The sequence below is a fragment of the Echinops telfairi genome, unplaced genomic scaffold (genome assembly GCF_000313985.2).
Source record: "Echinops telfairi isolate 266 unplaced genomic scaffold, ASM31398v2 ScPeMD7_70;HRSCAF=299, whole genome shotgun sequence".
Lineage (NCBI taxonomy): Eukaryota > Metazoa > Chordata > Mammalia > Afrosoricida > Tenrecidae > Echinops > Echinops telfairi.
The window spans coordinates 31,729,463-31,749,927 of record NW_022103968.1 but is presented as its reverse complement, the minus strand read 5'-3'; the positions used below and the strand labels follow the sequence as shown (position 1 = coordinate 31,749,927).

The 20,465-nt window shown below is 56.1% G+C and overlaps 1 protein-coding gene across 1 annotated transcript in view; it reads right to left on the bottom strand.

The window, feature by feature from the left end:
- Nucleotides 1–20,465, bottom strand: part of SLIT1 (slit guidance ligand 1) — a 212,069-nt gene that overhangs the window by 49,030 nt on the left and 142,574 nt on the right. Inside the window, exons 5-16 of the mRNA XM_013004184.2 lie at nucleotides 18,185–18,256; nucleotides 17,156–17,227; nucleotides 16,468–16,539; nucleotides 15,895–16,058; nucleotides 12,767–12,914; nucleotides 12,213–12,284; nucleotides 11,828–11,899; nucleotides 9,218–9,289; nucleotides 8,384–8,527; nucleotides 1,314–1,477; nucleotides 500–523; nucleotides 185–329 (exon numbers count right to left, since the gene is read on the bottom strand). Coding sequence (XP_012859638.1) covers nucleotides 185–329; nucleotides 500–523; nucleotides 1,314–1,477; nucleotides 8,384–8,527; nucleotides 9,218–9,289; nucleotides 11,828–11,899; nucleotides 12,213–12,284; nucleotides 12,767–12,914; nucleotides 15,895–16,058; nucleotides 16,468–16,539; nucleotides 17,156–17,227; nucleotides 18,185–18,256 — 1,221 coding nt within the window. The remainder of the gene's footprint in view (nucleotides 1–184; nucleotides 330–499; nucleotides 524–1,313; nucleotides 1,478–8,383; nucleotides 8,528–9,217; nucleotides 9,290–11,827; nucleotides 11,900–12,212; nucleotides 12,285–12,766; nucleotides 12,915–15,894; nucleotides 16,059–16,467; nucleotides 16,540–17,155; nucleotides 17,228–18,184; nucleotides 18,257–20,465) is intronic.

The following is a 20,465-nucleotide window of genomic DNA, read 5'->3' as shown; positions in this document are numbered from 1 at the left end:
CTCTGGGTGCCTTGTATGGATGTGTGTTGTGTGTGTGTGTGTGTGTGTGTGTGTCTGCAGGGAGGGAGGGAGGAAGGGAGGGAAGAAGGGGACCTGCTTCCACCAAGCCCAGTGGGCCCCCAAACAGGCCGGACCGGATCCAACCTGGAGTGGGTCGGGGAGAGGAAGGGGAGGGGGTGCTCACAGCTCAGCTGTGGCCTGGGGGAGGCGCTCGGGGATCTTGGCGAGCTTCAGGCTGGAGCACTCCGCCACGCTGGCCTCGCAGCGGCACTTGTGCGGGCAGACCGCGTCGCTGTTGCACTCTCTGTTCAGCTGGTAGTCTTCCGTGCCTGGGGCGGGCGCAGGGGGCAGGCCTGGGTCTGAGGGCCCTGCAGGCTCCAGGTAGCCGCAGGCTGGCCCGCTGACCTCGGGGTCTTCGTGCCTCTCCACCCTACAGCCACCGGCACCCCTCCACCCCACCCTGCCTCCCAGGCTGGCCCATGCTCCCCCACTGTCCTACCTGGAATGAAGTACTGCTCCTTCGCTGGGGAGAGAAGTAAAAACACAGTGATGGCGGGGTCAGCCAGGAAATTTACGGACAAACTGGACCCTAGCCCCACCGCCCAGTGAAAGGGGCCCCGGAGATGAGGTGGGGGGCCCCAACCAGGGCCTGGGAGCCTCTTGCCCAGGCTTTGTGTACAGAAGGCCGGGGTATGGGGCCCGGGGGGTTCTGTGTGGAGCGACAGCCATATTCGCAGGAGGGACCGTCTCTGGAAGAGCAGCGGGTCAGGGTCAAGAGGAAGGCCCTCAACAAGGTGGGCTGGCACAGTGGGAGCAATGACGGGCTCAAACTTGACCACAGGAGTGAGGATGGCACAGGGCTGGGCAGTACCACCTTCTCCCACACCCAGGGCAGCTGTGCGTCGGAGCTGGTGCAACAGCACCGAACAACCACACCACCAGGCTCACCCCCGAGCCCGCTTCTCGCTTCTCGGATGGAACGCCCAACACCGTCAGAACTGCCCGAGAGGCCGTGCAGACCTCACCGGAGGACACAGGGCAGCCGTGGGCCAGGCTCCAACAGGCCCTAGGCTCAGAAGCCGGCACCACAGTGCGGAGGCAGGTGCCAGGGCTGCTTCTGTTGTCCCAAAGCTCCTGTCTTCCAGCCTCAGCGAAAGGAGTGTGGGGTGGAATGACCACCCAGGCCCCAGCCTAGAACTCGGGCCCTCCCCACTCCCCTGCAGAGCAGCCAGGATGGGCTGACTGAGGCCCCCCAGGAAACACGGTGGGTTCTGAGCAGAGGGAAGGCAGGCAGGCAGGGGGCTGGCAGCTACCTGAGCACCGGAACTTCTTGCTCTTGATCTGCCCGATGCGCTTGTTGGCGAGGCGCCGGGGGCTGGCGCAGCGGGCCCCGCTGGTCTCAATGGGGTTGGTGCGCAGGAAGTCCGCCAGCCACTTGAGGTTGCAGTCGCAGATGAAAGGGTTCTGGGCCAGATGCCTGTCTCAAAGGAGCCGACGGGGGTCAGAGAGAGACTCCAACCTCCACCCGAACAGAGCCTTGCTGTCTCTGGTCCTTTTCCCAGCCTCCTCTTTGTACAAGGGGCATGCAGAAAAAATGACCGCGAGGTGACCTAGGTACTTAGTCCCTAGCCAGGCTTCCTGCATCACCAGCACGGTGAATGTGGCGGTGGTAGGGGGTAGGTGACAGTTGAGAACAGCCAAGGAAACCCAGGCTGCTCTGAGTGGCTACTCCGGGGTTGCCCTGTGGGCCCCGGCCCCTAGCCACCTCAGCAGGGTTCAGACCAGCCACACTGTGCCTGCCCTGTCCTTGGCTCTCCCATCCAAAGCATCGCCTGCTGTCCCGGGTCTGGTGGCTGTCCCAGGCCGGCCATTTACGCTCACAGGCCAGAGAGGTGATCCTCACACACAGACGTGCAGAGGACAGGTCAGAAGGACTCAAGAGCCACTGTCACCGTCCCTGCCTCTGCATGCCATTAGCTCAAGCCATCTGATAGTTTTTGCCTCAGCCCAGCCCTCTCTGCCCAGGGCTACTGGCTCCCAAAGCAGAGGTGTGAACCACAGCTTGGGGTCTGCACCCGGCTCTGCCCAGAGCTTAGCTGCTCTCTCTGAGGTCCACTGTCCTTGGACTCTGCCTTTTGGAGACAGGATGGAACCATGCTAGATGCCTCTCCCCTTTCCAGCTTCCCTCCGAATTTCTGGACAGAAAGTCTGCCCCCCACAAATACGTCTGGGTGGGCCAGGCTCCCCTCACAGCTTCTGCTTTCTGCTCAACATGTGTTCCTCGTTTTACATGGTCAGTTTGCACACTAAGGACATGTTGGCTGAGTACCCAAGGCTACCTAAAATCCTAGCTAACTTAAAACATCAGGCGTGATACACAGCTCAGGACTCCTCCCCAGCCGCCTGTCCACACTGTGCCGTAGCGTCCCTGCCTCTGCCAGGACAGATTGCTCCCTCTCTCATGAGCTTCGGAGACAACTCTGCTGATAATGGATTCAGTTCTGTGGTTTGGGCATGTGGCAAATGCCCATGCAGGGGGAGGGAGCGCCAGACAGATCCCTTTTAAGAACAGGCGATTTGTGTCAAAAACCAATCTATAAAACTTGAACCACCCAGAGAGACCAGAGGTTTCTGTTTACACATAGTGATTTGATGCAAATCAGAACGTTCAACAACTCAAAGTGCAGGGAGATGGGAAGGCAAAATGCTCAGGTAGAAGAAGAACAAAGTCTGGAGGGAGGTCATCACGTGAACGTGACATTGAGTCGTGTGCTGCCGGTCACGTGACCGTGCCGCTAGCTCCATCAATGGTTCTGACCGTGGGAGGAAAGGGAAGGGAGACGGAGCTCCAATGTCTGTTGGACGACTCTAAAGAGTCGTCTGAAAATCTCTTTGGGGCAGATGCTCAACCGTCATTAGTTGTTTCAGGAAATGCCAATTAAAGCCACAGGGAGACATCAACTACAGGCAGTAGCAGAATCTCTGTCTTTGGACTCATAGGGGACCTATAGGCCATCTCAGAACTGCCCCCATGGGTTTCTGAGACTGTTACTCTTCAGGGGAGCAGAAAGTCTACGTTTTCTCCCATGGAGCAGCCCGTGGTTTCGAACTGTGGACCTTGTGGTTAGCAGGCCAATGCATAACCCATTAAGCTACCAAGGGGGTTACGAGTCAGCATCCCTCGATGACAGTAAGTTTTGGGGATGTTTGTTATAAAAAAAGACAGACAATATCAAGCGCTGAGAGGGTGTGGAAGGACTGGAACCCTTACAGACCACAGTCTTGGCATTATGGGTCCTCCTGTGCTCCTCCTCCACTTGGCCAACCAATAAGAGCTGCTCCTTTGCATCTGATCATTTTCAGGTTCTGCAGCCATACCGAGCAAGCCCTGAGAGACTGTGCAGCCTGTCACCTGACCTGCTTAGGCAGCTTCCACAGTCTTTTGAGTCAACAGCCTGTCATCTGATGGGCTCGTGAGAGTTTGTCAGCTCTTGCAACCATGTGAGCAAGGAGAGCCCTTTAGCCTGGCATCATCTGAATGATACATTTGGGACTTGCTCGCGTCCACAGCTGCATGAGCAGAAACCTTGACAGCCCCTTAGAGTTCTGTGAGTTGTAGCAAATAAAAGGACCCCAAAATGTGAGGGAGCACACTGGGGGAAGGGAGGGAAGGGTTGGTAGCAGAAATGATGGAGTGATAGAGCATTTGGGACATCTCTAAACTCTTCCTTGTAGGAACCAGCTTTGGACAGCTCTAAACTCTTCCTTGTAGGAACCAGCTTTGGACAGCTCTAAACTCTTCCTTGTAGGAACCAGCTTTGGACAGCTCTAAACTCTACCTCATAGGAACCAGCCTTGCGCTGATCCTTCTAAAAAATAGTCATGCATATAAGCCCCAAAGTGGAGACCATCCAAATGGCCCTTAACCGAAAGGTGTAAACAACATGTCCATACAATGGAATATCATTTGGAAATAAAAAGAAGAAACATAGTACCGATACCTACTACAGCACAGACGAACCTTAACACACATTAAATTGGGGGGGGGGGAGCAGCCACTAAAGCTGACAAATGATTCCAATTCTATGAAACACCCAGATAAAGCCCATCTATGAAGACAGAAAGTAGATTAGTGGTTGCCTGGGGCTAGGGTTGACGATGAGGCTGGATTGTAAATGAGCACAAGGGCCCCGGGGAAGATGATGACCGTGTTCTAAATTAGATTGCGGTGTACATTAGATCGTTCTATACATTGACTAAAAAGGCCTTTCACTCAACACCCAGAGCAGGTGAATGTCCTGGTTTATAAGCGATGCCTGTTACATTTTGATTCTGATCTTCCGGGCAGCAGACTCAATCCTACTGTATAAGGCATTCAGCCACAGAGCTTGCAGTTATAGACAAGCCAAGAGAGATTTATAGGATTGAGTCTAACCAAGCAAGAGCGAATCAAGGAGCTCAATCACAGAGGGATAATCGGAATGTCTGATTGTACCTGGGATCTGCACTTATTTTCTTCTTGCTCCTAAATGTTGTTTTGGATACTGATACGCTGTAATCGTTAAATAAAGCTCAATCTTGCTTTGCAAGTCTAACAACGAGACTTCTTCTTACAGAAAAGCACCACTGAGGGGGAAGCTCCCCCAGTCTCTCAGTTCTGGCCTGGAGGTGCCTGCTTCACTCGCTGTCGGCGACTTGGTGGTGTAGTGGTTACAAGTTGGACCGCTAACCACTAAGGTCAGCAGTTTGAAACCACCAGCCACTCTGTGGGAGAAGGTGGGGCTTTCTACTCCCGTGAAGAAGTTCCGTCTCGGAAACCCTGTCCTAGAGGGTCGCTGTGAATCGGGATCGACTCCATGGCTGGGAGTTCGGTTTGTTTTTTGGCTTTTCACTAGCTGTTGTGTGACCTCAGGTGACTTACTCCCTGCTCCTGCTTCAGTTTCCTTAGACGTCAAACCAAGGGGGATAAGCCCTCCAGCGCGTTCTTTTGAAGAATGCCTAGGAAAAGCCTGGCCTCCCGTGTGTAAGTCCCCAATAAAACCCAAACCCAAACCAGTCCATCCCAATGGAGAGGAGCCCTATGGGACACGGTGGACTGGTCCCGTTCAGGTCCCCAGGCTGCAATCTTTATGGAAGCCAACTGCCACCTCCACCTCCGGCAGCAGTTCACTGGTGGAGCCAAACTGCTGACTTTCAAGTGGCAGCCAAGCTTAACCACTGCACAACCCCGGAGTCCCGTAGTGCCCCCAAACCAGGGGTGGTGGGCATGATCTGCGTGCTCGTCTACTAATCAAGAAGTTGGCCCTTCAAGTCCACCTGGAGGTGCCACAGAAGAAACCTGAGAAACCCATCCCTATAAACCCTAAGGAGCCCCGTTCTCCAGACTTACAGGGGTGGCCATGCGTGGGCTCTTGGGGTGGCCATGTGTGGGCTCTCGATGGAAGTGCCTTGGTCTGCATTCACGGTCATTGCTGTTATGACTCCCACCATCTTGCCTATGGGAAGCCTTTCTGTCCTACCATTCTGACCCAGCTGTATGGTCACAGCTCATGCCCCGTTGCCGGGGTGTCTAGGAGCACTATGGTGGAATCCGCCAGGGAATTAAATGGTCATGGACAAAGGCTGCAAACCCCTCCCTCACCACATGCCCGACTCAATGCTCCTTCCACCTTGAGAGAAAAGCTTAAGCGACAGAACTGAATCCATTGTCAGCAGAGTTGTCTACAAAGCTCATGAGAAAGGGAGCAATCCGTTCTGGCAGAGGCAGGGACGCTACGGCACACAGAGGTATGGACGGGCGGCTGGGGAGGATCCTGAGCAGTGTATAACGCCTGGTATTTTGAGGGAGTAAGATTTTAAGTAGCCTTGGGTACTCAGGCCCATTTGCTTCCCATGCCCAAGGCTTCCCTGGGTATGCGTCTTTGGCCTTCAAGTCTCCTTAGCCCAGTTTAACTGGTTTTCCAGGCAAGGTTTGACAGCTGCTTAAAATAATCTACCTCGAGATGCCACCTTGGTGACCTCCAATTTCGCATACTTGGTCAGATCCCTCCCCTGGCACTGCAGCATCCCCTTCCTGCCTGTAAGTAAATTAATTAATTAGCCGGCACGGGGCTGCAGGCCAGTGTGGGTGTTTTAATGAGTTTGTCTTTGTAGATGACATCCCTGCAGAGCCCCCAGGGAGCAGAGGCGGTGGGCTCATCCCCACCTGTTCCGCACCTACCCCAGCACGCCTGCAGGTAGGATCAGCAGCTAGACCAGGAGCAGGTGACAATGACAACAAGGACCACGGTCATACCCGTGCCAAATGCTCAATAAGCACATGTCAAAGCACACTGCAGTCCCAGGGCTAAGCCATCCAAAGTGATGTGGCCTCCGAGAGCCATGGGAGGGGAGGTGTTTCCTTAGACTCCATCTAAGCCCAACCACACATCACTATCAAATGGAAAAGGGATGTTAGACTCGGAATATCCCATTTGGAAGTCCCTACCACAGAACAAGGAGCCCTGGTGCAGTTATGTGTTGGGCTGCTACCCTCAAGGCCAGCTGTTCAAAACCTCCCGTGGCTCCTTGGGGGGAAGGGGAAGTTTTTTCACTTCCGTAAAGCGTGACAGTCTCAGGAACCAATGGGAGTCGTTCTCCCTGCCCTGTAGGGTCGCTCTGAGTTGGAATTGACCGGATGGCCGTGAGTTTGGGTTTTTGAGACCACAGCACAAATGCTGACGTGTCTCCCTAAATATGTTGCAAAGTCACAAGGCGCTGGCGAGGAAGCTTACATATTCAGGACGCTTGAGCGCAACGTGAGCCAGTATCTACCAATTATACTACATAGGCCTTGAAGAAATCCTGATTCTAACAAACGACAAAGATGATTCTTTTCCTCTTAGACAACTGGAAATTCACACCCTAGTGAGGTATTCGATCTAACAACATCTTGAATTGTTACATTTTTAGGTGTCATAGCTGCGTGAGGGTTGCGTTTCCACAGGTTATGTGTGAAGCCTGAATGCATGACAGACAGCTTTGCTTTGAGTGGCAGAAAGAGAGCAAGGTGAAGATGAAACCAGCCAGGCCATGAATCCATAGCTATGAAAGTGATCGCCATCGAGTATTGATAAATGGCTAGCGGAGTCACTGTACTGGTTTTAACATGTTTGTGTTTCTCCATGATAAAAGCTGGAAACAAACCCCTACGTGGATTGGGTGCTCATTTTTAATATATAATTACTGTGGCTCCTATTTTGTTTTATCTGGTTGTGGGAAGCTCACACTGAGGGACATATGAGGAGGACTATATTCCCTAACTTAGAGCAGCGAGGGTCTGGAAAGCTGGTATTCCACGGTAGGAAAGCCTCCACTCTGGTAAGTTCGAGATCAAGTGCAAGTACATTATCCTCCTTTAAATATCATTCCCACAGACTCTCCCCTAGCAGCTCTGCTGCCTTAAAGTGAGCACATGGTTGATTGTATCTCCCTATAGAAGCAGACATCCTGTTGCTATCTCTTCCCGCAGGTCACCCAGCCCCCCTCATACCTTCCCCCAATGCAGGTATTGGGTTTCCTCACCTGTGAGCTCAGGGACCTTACTGTCGATCCCACCCACCTTGTGACGTACACCACTACTGAATATGCATGTCTCATGGCTACCTACAAATGTCCCAAGAGCGTGAAGGCTCTCTCTCTTCTCCCACTTCCACGTGGACCATCAAGAGGGGCTGAGATGAGCATGCTACCGTACAAGGTGTCTGACTCCATTAGTTACTCTTTCCTACCCTTCCTATCCTCTAAGACTTTACTATGATCTTTATCTATTATAAACGTACAATTGCGCCTACAGACTCTTTGGCTGTTACAGGCTGTTTTCCTCTAAGACATGGTGTAAGACACAACCGATTGCAAAATTCACTGATATTTTCTGTACGATCAGGAAAGACCCAATCACTGCCAATTACGTGGCCCACCACCGGCAGTGATATGCACCCCAGTTTCAGACAGGTGTCTCTGTGATTAGGGCCTTGTTATCACACCATCAGCTGTGGCCAGCTTCACGCAGCACAGCTGGGGAGTTTAGCTCTGGACAAACATCTCCTCTGGCTGGATGCCCATGGAGGCCTGGTATCCCATTCTACAGATGGACGGATACAAACTGAAGGAAGTGAATGGCTTTGTCTAGGACCACACAGCCAATGTGAGGCATAGCTGGGGTTTGAACTCAGAATGTGGAACTCAGAGGCTTCCTGTAGAAGTCACCCTGCAGTGAGCAGCCCAGCCCAGGGCATGGCCTGCTGTGACCTCCTCCAAGCCCCTGCTAGGACCTTCCTGCAGTGCCTTGTAGGAGGAGGGAAGAGAAGGGATGGGGGTGGGGGTGGGGGGAGAGGCCACTCACAGGGTCTGGATGGCCCGCAGGGAGGTGAAGGTGCCCTTGGCCAGACTCTGGATCTTGTTGTCGTACAGAGAGAGCAGTGACAGGTTCTGCAGGTCCTGGAAGGTGTCTGGCCGGATGCAGTTGATCTTGTTGGCGTTCAGGAGCCTGCGGGCCGAGGCGGGTCAGGTGGTGAGGGGAGAGGCACAGAAGCAGACTCATCGAGTGTTCTGGGCATCTTCAGGGAGGAGCCTCTGGAGAGCAGACACGGGGGCCTCACCCTCTGGGTGCCCTTCCTCACACAGAGGGCTGGGGTCCTGACCACCTGCTCCATGCTCAGTGACACAGGAGTCTGCCCTCTTCTTGCCTGCAAGGAGCGTAAGGGGCCCCTTGGGGGTCCAGAGAGCAGAGAGCACACTGGCTAAGGCATCCCCCAAAGGCAATTTCTGGGACTGCTCCCAGTTTTCTGCAGGCAGCTGAGATGGAGCATTTGGGGCCAATGCCTCCTGGGCTCTGGGGAGACTCCATGCCTGGATGCTCATGGCTCTAGAAGGCCGAGCTGGGCCTGACAGTCTCCAAGCGGGAGGAAACTCTGTTCCCAGCCACACCAACTCCTCGGGAACACAGGACAGCTCGGGTTCAGCAGCTGCCTTCCCACCCCTGGTGGCTTTCCGTCCACTCTGACCCCACTCCTTGTCCGGTGGCCTCTCAAACGCCACCAAATCTGCCCTTCTTCCAGGCTCCAGTTCCAACCAAGTCCCCATACGCCAAGGAGACTGCAGGGCCGGTCTGAGAGCCTTAGGAACCCTGACCCGCCTCCCCAGTCCCCGCACTGCCCCCGGCCCTCATGGTCCTTACAGAAGCTGTAGGGTGTAGAGGCCGCCAAACACGCCCCGCGGGAGGTCTGTGATCTTGTTCCCATAGAGGACCCTGGAGAGAAGGCAACGAACAGGGAAGATCAGAGGAGAGCCAGCAATCCAGATCGCGCACCGCACGCTGGTGCGTCTTTGAACTGCTCTGTACATGAAACAGACAGCAGGCATGTCCGAAGGGCCTTCCAAAAGTTTGTGGGAAAATGATGAGGGCAGCATACATACAAGTTTTCTTGTTTAACTGATGTATTGATTGTTATAATATTTGTAAGAGCCCCAATAAAATGATTTAAGAACAAAAATTTGTGGGGGGGAAATACCATTCTCTTTTTGACATTTTCCATGAGCCTGTTGATGTCTCCTGGTATCTATACTGGAGGATTCCTGGTGACGTTGTGCTTACATGTTGGACTGCTAACCCGAAGGTCAGTGGTTTGAAACCACCAGCAGCTCCACAGGAGAAAAATGAGGGTTTGTAGCCCCATAATGAGTTATAATCCCAGAAACCCATAGAGGAAGTTTTTCCCTGTTCTATAGGGTCTCTGTGAGTGTTGACTGGATGGCAATGACTTTTTTTGGTTTGGGTTTTGTTTTTTGGGGGGTGGTGGTGTATATTTTGGAGGCCTGGTGTCACAGTGGTTATGCGTTGGCTGCTAACCGCAAAAAGCAGGCATTTCAAAACCACCAGCTTCTCCGAGGGAGAAAGACGAGGCTTTTTGGTATAGGTTTTATATCAAGTCGTCAGCAGGTGGCAGTAAAAGGCTCAATGTTTTCATCTGCACCTTAAAGGAGCAGGGTCCCCTCAAGGAAAACTGACCTGGCCCTGGGTCCAAATGCAGTCAGCTCAGAGAGCGGGAAGTCTCACGGGCAGGATGGATTAACATCCTTTCAAAGAACTACAGCAAAAACTAGGGTGCCTGTCTGCACAGGCAGCGTGGGCCCTAACATATCTAGGGAGTCTGCTGGGCTGAGAAAATGCCAGACGGAAACAGCACCAAACGCCAGCTGTTCTTAGACCTGGAGGTGGGATTGCAAGGGGTGTTTGGGTTGTACTCCAGTGTTTTCTACACGGAGCCTGGACTGTATGCATCATCAGAACCGAAAACGCAAAGGTTTGAGCAAGACCTGCAGGCAGGCCGGGACTTTCCCATGCACCTGCAGGGTTTTCCTTTGCCGGAAGGACAGGGGAGCACCAGGAGGCTTGGAGGTCATAATCAGTTCCCACCGGCCACCCCTGAAAGCATTCAGAGGTAAAGCAACTCGTGCTGTGTCTTCAAACCCGGCTGAGGAGCCAAGGCCCCAGGCTGGATGCAGGCCAGCTGTGTGAACTGTGCGCCCAGTGTGGTTTGAGCAGAAGCAGCGATAGGGACCTAGCTTGGGTTTTACGGACAGCACCAGGAAGCCACTGAGGCCCGATCAGACACACAACATCCTCTGGCTGCCGGTTGCAGAATGGGCAGGGCAGGCGCTGAGGCAGGGGGCGGGGTCAGGGCCCGCCCTGGGTGGGTGCTGCCCATGGGATCTATTGCATGACCTTTGCATGAAAGTGCCTAGAGGACAGTGGGCGGTGGCCATGACCAGGTGCCACAAGCACCAGAGGCCTCTCAGATGGGTCACGGCGCCTGTCCCTTCTCAGGGGACGAGCCCCACACGCTGGCGAGCTGCCTCGGCATCTGGTCTCAGCCAGCGGAGCAGCCCCGCCCCCCCCAGGCTGTGAGGCACAGCCGTGTAAAGTGGTGCTCCACCCAACCGAGGGGTGCCACTCACACTGAACGAGTGCCTGGACAGTCTAGAGCTCTAATCCGAGGCAGGTAGGTGGTCCATCTGTCTCATTTGCAGGGCTCTGGCTCTAGGCCTAGCCTGCACCCCAGCAAACAAGGGACAGATGAAAATGCATGCTCCTAGGAGTGATAGCCCCCTACCCTGGACAGCTCGCTTGGCCGCAGGGGTCACGAGTGTGCCCTCTGCACGAAGGACCCTGGGACTTCGGCGAGCACAGGGGCCCGGAGCACGGGCTCCTGGGAAAGCAGAGATGGGGGGACAGTCCCACAAGGGAGGGGTGCTGCTGCGATGGCTCTGCTGAAAGGCAGGTGCCCCATGGCATCTCCGGGGAACGGCACGGGTGAGGTGGAGGAAGGTCTCCAACACTCAGCACATCCTGGCCCAGGAGCAGCTGCGATGGATCCTTGTTGGCGCTGCTGGTTAAGCACCCCATGGGTGGCCCCAGGGAAGGCTCGGGGTACGGAACGCTGGGTGTCTGGGGAGGACAGGTTGCCGTGGAGGCGAGATCTGGGCCGGAAGACTGCCACAAAGAACGCTGGGAAGACCCCGATGAGAGGCAAGTCTCAGAGTTGCCCGGGGCAACGGCTCCACCAAGCTTCTCCATGGGCAAGCAAGGCCTGGCCTGGGTGGGTCCCCGGTGGGAGGGTCAGAGCAGGTACAGCCAGAGGCGGCCTACGGAGGTCAGGGCAGGACTGGGGCAACTGCAGGGAGCTGCTCCCAGCGGAGTGGGGTCCGGGAACCCAGCCTCCTTGGGGACCCCCTTGGATTGCCCAAGACCCCCTTGGGTTGCCCAAGATCCTGGGCCGCTACTCACAGCGAGTTCAGGGAACGGAGGCCCTGGAACGCATCGGGCGCGATCTGGGCTATCTGGTTGTTGCTCAGGTCTCTGCAAAGACAGGGGGGTGGCTGAGCACACCGGCCACCACCCGGCCCTGCCCAGGCAGCTTTGCTTCCCCCACCCTCAAACAGCCCATCAGCCATGTCCTGGGGCCCGTTGGTCGGTCGGGGGGCTCTGGCGGTCAGCTCTGCTCGGTCAGCCAGGGCTATGCACTTTTAGGCCTCAAGCCGCGGGGCCATCACACCGCCCCTCCTTTATAGGGCCCCTCTAGTGTCAGAGGCAGAGTCGGCTAACACGTTGGGTCCAGTGCAGGGGGGGGGGAGGTCTGCTGGGTGGGCGTGGGGGGGTGTGGCACACTCACATCCTCCGCAGCCTTCGGTAGGGGGAAAAGGCTCCCGGGGGGATGGACTTGATCCCGTTGAGCTCCAGGCGGCTGCGAGGCAGAACCCAGGGAGGCAAGAGGCTCAGGTCCACCCAGCCCTGCTATCCCTGCTGCCCCCGCTGGGTCACCACCCTCTGCCACTCCTGCCCGGCTCCCAGCTCCGTCTGGGGCCCAAGACCAGAGTAGGGGGGTGGCTGGAGGCCAGGAGAGAAGCTGCTTGGATTGCGCGCCAGGACCCTGGGCCTCCAGGGCTGAGAGGGGCGGTGAGGCTCAGATGCAGCTGAGACTCCGGACGGAGGCTGGCAGGCCCACTTGGGGCCCAGCAGGGCTGGACTGAGGGACTGCAGAGGGACACCACCTCCCCCGTCCTCTGGAGGGTCCCAGCCCTGGGAAAATGGTGTCCCCAGATGTCACGGAGCGGTCAAGGGTGGGAGGGGGGTGGGCAAGTCCTGAGTGGTGCCTGCTTCAGTTGGACACTGGACCCACATGCCAGGGCTCAGCTAGGCCAGAGGGGGGCCTGCCCCTGCTCTTACATCTCCGTCATGGTCTCCGGGAGGTTGGCAGGGATGGCGGTGAGACCCTTGCCACGACAGTCCACGATGCCATTGCTGCAGGCACACATGGCTGGGCAGGAGCCGGAGGAGAGGGTGCAGGTGGGCACACGGCCTGCTTCCCCCTGGCCTGCGGAAACAGTGGGCTGTGATTCTGGCAGTCCCATGTCAGCGCCCCCAGCCCCACATACAGACTGGTGGTAGGGGAGGGGGAGGGGTGAGCTAGGGAGATCACTCAAAATAAAACAAAACAAAATCCAACGTCGCAACCCTCTAGGACAGAGAAGACCTGCCCCTGTCTAGTCTCCAAAACTGTAACTTTGCAGGAATAGGAAGCCTTGGCTTTCTCCCACGGAGCAGCTGCTGGTTTCAAACGACTAACCTTGTGGTTAGCAGCCCACACTCCCATCCCTACCCCCGACAAATGAGAGATTCCAGACATGGCCCACCCAAACCCAAGCTTACTGTCATCCAGCCAAATCCAACTCAAACAGACACACACACACACACACATACACATTAATGTGGGGAAGAGAGCAAGACAGGCTGGTGCTACACATGCACACACACACACACACACACACACATGCAGCAACACAGGGGGAGGCTAAGTCCCCTACTCTCCTCTCTCACACACATACATGTCCACAGGTACACACATACACCCTTACATCCATGTGCTCTCCTTTAAGGTGACCTTTCTCATGCCCTTGGCTCATGGCTCAGACGCCTCAAGGTGACAATACGGTCACTTTAGCCAGTAAGCACCATGCCCTGGGAGTAGTTGTGTCCTGGGTCATCACCGACCCCAGCTTTGGGAAGAGTGTATCTCCACTTCCACTGTGGTCAAGTCCTTTCCATCCCGACCCCTTCATCTCCATCGCTGGCCTCAGAGGCTGGGCAGAAGCTGGACCCAGGGCTCTCAAATGGAGCACAGTCCCCGCCCCCACTGAACCCCAGCACGGCAGTCACTCTTGGAATGTTAATACCAGGCTCAGACCCAGCTCCTCACCTGAACGAAGCCAATTCATTTTCATCTGACCCTCACAACCCTGTCATGAACCTCGTTTTCCAGATGAGGAGACTGAGACCTTGAGTTTAAAAGTCACTTCCAAGGTCACATATGCTCGGGAGCCATGGAGACAGGAAGCACCCCTGCTCCACGCACCACAGCAGCATGCTGGAGCCCTGCAGCCTGCCCAGGGCAGTGAGGGTCATCCAGGAAGGTGGAGCTGCAGGGCCCTTCTCTGGCTGCACCCAGAGCCACTCTGCTTGCCTGCCTGCCATCCGTGGTGGCTCAGGAGGGCAAGCAGCAGTTTCCTCCGCAGGACGAGCTCCACGGGGCGTGGGGCGGGGTTGAAGGCCACTGGGTCCCCTGCAGATGTCTCACAAGCTCACTAGCTCTCAAGCCTGTCTCCTGGCCCGGGCACCTCGTGGGCTTTGGGGTCCTGCAGCCTGGGTACCCAGAGTTGGGTACTGTGAGGACCACGGAGGAGGCAGCAGCCACACCTCATGTTGTGGGAAGGAGCCCAAGCTCAGGAGCCAGCAGGCTCAGAGCCCATTGGCTTGAGAGCAGTGACCAGCCCCTTAGCACCCCCAGCTGGGCACTGGGCTGCTGACCACAAGGTTGTGGCTCAAGCCCACAGCCACTCCCCAGGAGAAATAAGAGGCTGTCTGCTCTGTAAAAATTGACTCTCAGAAAGCCGATGTACGGTCGCTGTGAGTTGGAATAGGCTGGATGGCCTTAGGTTTGGTTTGGGAGCCTTCTTGGCCTTGCAAGTTACGGGCTGGGCTGGTAATCACAAGTTCATCAATTCAAACCCACCAGCTGCTCGGAGGGAGACAACGGAGGCTGCCTCCACCCCTAACGATTTACAGCTGGGAAGCCCGAGGGAGCAGCTCTACCCTGTCCTGTCGTGGAACTGACTCCAAGACAGTTGAATGATGGTGGCGGAGGAAGCACACATGGCGAATCCGAGCACTTTTCAATCACTTCTCCCACAAACATGTCCCGAGCCCCACGCTGTGCTGAGCACGTGCAGAGAGCGGGCAGAGAATGCAGCCAGACAAGGCAACACGGTGCCCCACGTCCTCCTGGAGCTCAGTCTGGGGGAGAAGGGTGCTCACAGGAGCCCTCTACAGGCGCCCGGCCCTTCCTGGCCGCTGTGCCACGTGTCCCCGGAGAGAAGGCCGGACTTGGAAGGCAGGGACGGGGCTGCTCTAATGCTGCTTCTCCTGAGCGTCCCGAGGGGCAGGTGCTGGGAGTGAGGGGGCACCCTGAGGAACAGAAGCTCGGGCCTCTTGGGGGGTGCGGGGCAACATGTAAGCTGGGGTCTGCAGGCGGAGGTGGTGCAGCAACCGGGCACATGAGGGGCTCAGGTGAGGCTCCTGCTCCAGGGAAGGGTAGAGGGGAGGCTGGGAGGCAGTGAGCAGGAGGTAGGGCAGTGGGGAGGGCAGGGCTGGACAGAGTGGGAGGCAGCAGGGACTTGGGATCCTCTGATCACACAAGGGATGGCGTGGAGATCCGAGGGACCGGGAAGAGGCAGGTGATGGCTCAGGAGCCCTGCAAGATCCCCATGGGAGACAAAGTGGGCACGGTAGTGGGAGGCCACCTCCACTCCGGCAGAGGAAAGAAGGTCCTACTCAGTGTCTTTCCCGGGGACCGGTGAGACGACAGGAGGAGGCAAGGGTGGAAACAAGAGGAGGGAAGGAGAGGGGGAGCAGGCGGAGGGAATGGGGGAGCACTGGGCAGAGCAGGAAGAGTAAAGACATGGGGCAAAGAGGATGATGGATGAAGGAGGCAGTGTGTGGGGGCGGGGATGGCAGGGAGGGACAGGCAGAGAAAAGGGAGGGGAGTGAGAGTGATGAGATTTATGTGGAGACAAGAGGTGGGATAGGAGGTGATGGTGGGGGTAGGGGGTGATGGTGGGTAAGAGGTGATGGTGGGGGTAGGGGTGATGGTGGGTAAGGGGTGATGGTGGGGTAGGGGGTGGTGGTGGGTAGGAGGTGATGGTGGGGACAGGTGATGGGTGGGGATAGCAGGTAATGGGTAGAGCTAGGTGGTGATGGGTGGGCCGGCGGTGATGGCCATGGGAGGGCCCCACACCCACCTGAACAGCTGAACTCACTCTTCTGGACCTCAGCCACGTTGAGGCCCCGCAGGCCGGCGGGACCCGAGCACTGGCTGAAGAGTCCGATGGTGGGCCGCTGCCTCAGCCACTGGGAGAGCCAGGCCAGGTGGCAGTCACAGAACAGGTGGTTGGAGTGCAGACGGCTGCAGGAGGACAGGGCGTGTCACTGCCCACCTGAGCCCTGATCGAGCAGCAGCAACCCCTCAGCCTCTGCAGGGGGCTGAAACCCTGTGTGCTCCATCCGCACGCAGATGACCCGTGCTCTATCAGCTGCCCCACTTTCCTCGGCTCACAGGGGTCTACCGCCCCAATCACACAACTCATTTCCAAATGCAAGCCTGATGTCAATGATAGGGCAATGTCCTATCATTTCAGATCGTCTCCCCCACCCCAGGGGATGTGACCCAGATGTTCCCCACCTGGGCAGCACACAAGGGGGTATAGAGGGGAGTGAGGTCCAGCCCATTCCCAGGAGCCAGCACCGCCTCGTCCCACCCCTGAGTACTGGCCCCCCCACAGCTCGGCTCCCAGCAGCCTCTGGGCTTGACTCACAAGGTCCGGAGCTTGGGCATGTGGTTGAAGCTGGACACAGGGATGGTGGTGATGTTGTTGTTGTTCAGGGTCCTGGAGGGGAGAAACCAGAGTCATTTTGTGGCTGCCCAGCTGAAAGGGATCAGGGAGGACAGAGTGCCTGCTCAGAGATGGCAAGACCCTCCTGCCACAGTCCGAGGGCACTCTCAAGGTTTGTCTTTACCAGGCTCAGAAGTGGGTGGCGCCCTGGAGTGAGAGTCACAGCCACCCCTCCTCCATGGGAAATGTCCTGAGCTGGACAGTGACCACAGGCCAACTGCACTAGGACTCCCTATCTGATGGGACTGGGCAGAAGGAGAAAAGAGAGTCGGGGGACATGTCCCAGTTTCAGCTTAGTTTTGAGCAAATAGGGCTTACACTGGGGAGCAGGGGGAGGTGACAGCATTTGGGCCTTGTGTGTCAGAGGGCCCTGGAAGATAGCCCCTTGCCGGATATTGTGGGACAAACATGACCCCATGAGCACACCCCTCTAACGGTGGCAGAGATGCCAGGAGAGCGGAGAACACCAGGGCTGGGACCTCCCCCCGCACCCCCTGCCCCTTCCACATCTCCTGTCTTCAGCGCTGCATCCAGCCCCTGACTCCAGCAGCCAGGTGCGCCCCACCCCCTGACCCTAAGCTTCTCCCTCCTTCCTGCATGTTTTACTTACAGCACCTCCAGCCCCCGCAGAGCCCGGAAAGCCCCTTCCTCAATGCAGCTGATCTGGTTCTTGTCCAGCTGTCTGTGAAGTAGAAGAAAGGCTAGAGAGAGGGGTGCACACTGCCCAGAGCAGAGGTCTCCCCACGTTTGGATCAAGTATTCCATGAGGAAAACAATGAAGACAGGCATGCCCCCAGTCTGTGTCATCCAAATATTAATACTTAGATTATTTCCTATGCCCAGTGAAGACACACAGACACACATACACACATACACACACAGAAACAGACACACAGACACACACACACACATACATACTGGCAGTCAGACAGACAGCAGTTGGATGTCACACTGACTGACAGTGGCTGCCTTCAGCACTGCTCGCAGAATAAGTCAGAAGCTGTGATAGGGGCTCTGTGAGAAAGAATGCTGTGATCGATTACCAATGTCTGCCACAGGCATGGGAGAGGGGGGAAAGTGACAAGCATGTCAACCATTTGCCATCCCTGCTGCAGTCAGAGCTTAGGCAGATTAATAAGATCTTGGGGGAAATGGTAAACCTAGCCCAGAACAGATTTAAATAATCAGAATAAACCAGTATGATGAAAACAGCCCTTTACAAACTGTACTTCTTTCTGTCCGGGATCTTACTTAAAGTAAGATAACATTGTCTCCAGTGCCCTGAGGTGGATGTTATTATCCCCACTTTACAGGACAATGTATCAAGGTTCCACGAAGTTGACTGGCTCGCAGCAGATTGAACACCAGGATGGAGAGCCAGCTCTCCTAGTGTGGGCGAGGGCAAGGGCGTGAAGACCGCGCCCTTTCAATGGGCGGAGACCAGCCCCCCACGGCCCACAGTTCACAACGCTCCCTTCAGTCTGGTTTTCCCACAGAAGCATGCCAGAGGAAGAGGCTTCAGATTGTTCTGGAAGATCCAGTCAATGCCAACATCGCCTGGGCTGCCCGGACTAAAGGCTTGGGCAGACACGCAGAGACGTTTGCAGCCTGCCCCCCTCGCTCCCCGGCCTGGACTCACAGGTTTTTGAGGTCCGTGGCTCCTCGGAAGGCTTTTCTGGGGATGGCCTGGATGGTATTCTCACTCAGGTCCCTGTGGGGATAAAGGCAGAGGGAGGCCCAATGGTCAGAAGAGAGACGCCCCCAGACAACGGGTAAGGCAGGCTGGCCAGCGCTCAGGCTGGTCACTGCTATGTTCCAGCACCAGGCAGAGCGGCCACTTGACAAGCTGTGATTGGCAAATATGGAATGGAAGTAACGACCCCAAGCCTGAACCCAGGTGGTCTCTACACCCATGGAGCCTGAGTGTTTCTGCCATGACCTTCAGCCCAGCCCCTGCCCCCTCTCCCACCCCATGGTGTGCCGTCCCCAGAGCCGTGGGGCCCCCTCCGTGTCTAGAGATCCCCATTGAGCCACCAGGACAGGGACAAGAGTCACAGAAGGCACCCTGGGGCCCTGAGGTCAAAACCCCAAACCAAACTCACAGCCATCGAGTCCATGCTGACTCCCAGTGACCCTGTAGGACAGGGTGGAACTGCTCTGCGGGTCTCAGAGACTGTCACTCTTTACGGGAGTAGAAAGCCCCATCTCTCTCCCTTGGAGTAGCCGGCGGTTTCGAACTGCTGACCTTGCAGTGAGCAGCCGACTCACAAACACTCCGCCACCAGGTCAGAAAGGCCGGGTTCAAATGCCAGCGCCCCCACCTCCTGGCTGTGTGCTGTGCTCCCCCACCTCAGCCTCTTCACTTACAAATGAGAAAAGCAAGGCCCTGGCGCAGGAACCCCAACCCTGAGGGGGGCCAACCTACCCCAGCCCAGCCCCCACCCACTCCAGCCTTGAGAAATCCAACCCACGGGGCCTTTCAGCCTGGCGGGCCCTGTGCTCTCTGCCCTGGAAAGACGACAGTCTAGCCCGCATGCAGATACTTCTCACTTGCTCACCAGCAGCCTCCCGTCACTGTGGAGGCCCTGTCTCTGTCCCCAGCGCAGCATCAGCATCTCCCCTCCACCTTCCACTCCGCCGCAGACCCTCGCCCTGTCCCCTCAGGACGCTGCGCCCCTCTGCACACTGTGCTCTCCGGTCTCCGTCACTCGTCAATGTGCCCAGCCTCTCAGTTCTTCCTTCTCAGTGGTTCCCACCAACCCCATTTATCTTTGGGGTGGGGGGGGCATTGCTGCTTTGAATTATTTGCCTGATCCTATGGTCCTCTCTTCCTCCCCTAGAAAGAGACTGCCGCCCCGCCCCACCAAGTACTACCTCCCCTTCCCTATATCTTTGCTCTATACAGACCACCAAAGTGGTGGAGCCCCTCCAGGCACTGACCGGTGGGCCTTTGTGTGTGGACCCCCTCCCTTTTCCTTGAACAGGATGAGGGCAGTGGGCAGGGCGGGCTGGCGGGGTAAATGGCTGACCTTAGAGCAAGGGCTGTGCAGACTGTACAGGTCAATAAGTGGCCCCCACACTCAGGGAGCTCTGGGGCACACAAGTTCCTAGTTAGCGAGGAGCTGACCCGTCCACACCAGCACCACAGACATGGCTGGCTCCCAGTGGCACATGCAGGGAGGGTTGTACGGGGAGTTCTGGGGGAGCCCGGCCAGAGAGTGTGGCTCTGCCCAGCAGCCTTGACTGAGGGGAAGGGACTCCAGCCAATGGACTGCAGTAGAGTCCGTTGGTATCTCATTGCCGGGTCAGTTTCCTCAGCTGTCCTAAGCATGGTCTTTATCCATGTTGGGACCCTGCAAATGGATTTGGGCTACCACTGCCATCCATTGCCTCTGTAAACTGGGCACTCACAATGGAAGCTCGGACACCCTTCCCTTCTCCGAGTGTGGCGACTCTTGTAACTAACATGCTCTCTTCTCGATAGTGTGGGTGGGTGAGGACAGAGGCTCGGCAGAGGTCACCTCTTGGGTTATACTGTAGTCTTTTTAAAAGATCGTTTGGTTGGCATGTATTTCACAGATGATATCACCTAATCATGCAAGCATGTTCAGAGGGTTGTGCAACCATCACCCCAATTCCAGAACGTGTTCTTCTCATGACAACATTGTTGTTAGCTCTCCATTCCTCCCACCCACCCCCTGTCTCCATAGATCTACCTCTCCTGGATTTCATATACAGAAAATCATACAAAACAAAACACATCATACAGAGTCATAGAAAGCAAGCAAAACAAAACAAAAAAACCAACAATGAATAGACAAAACAGAAACCTCAATCAAAAAGTAAGCAGAAAATACTAAAAACTGAAACAACTTTATTTTATTAATCATTTTATTGGGGGGCTCTTACAAGTCTTATGA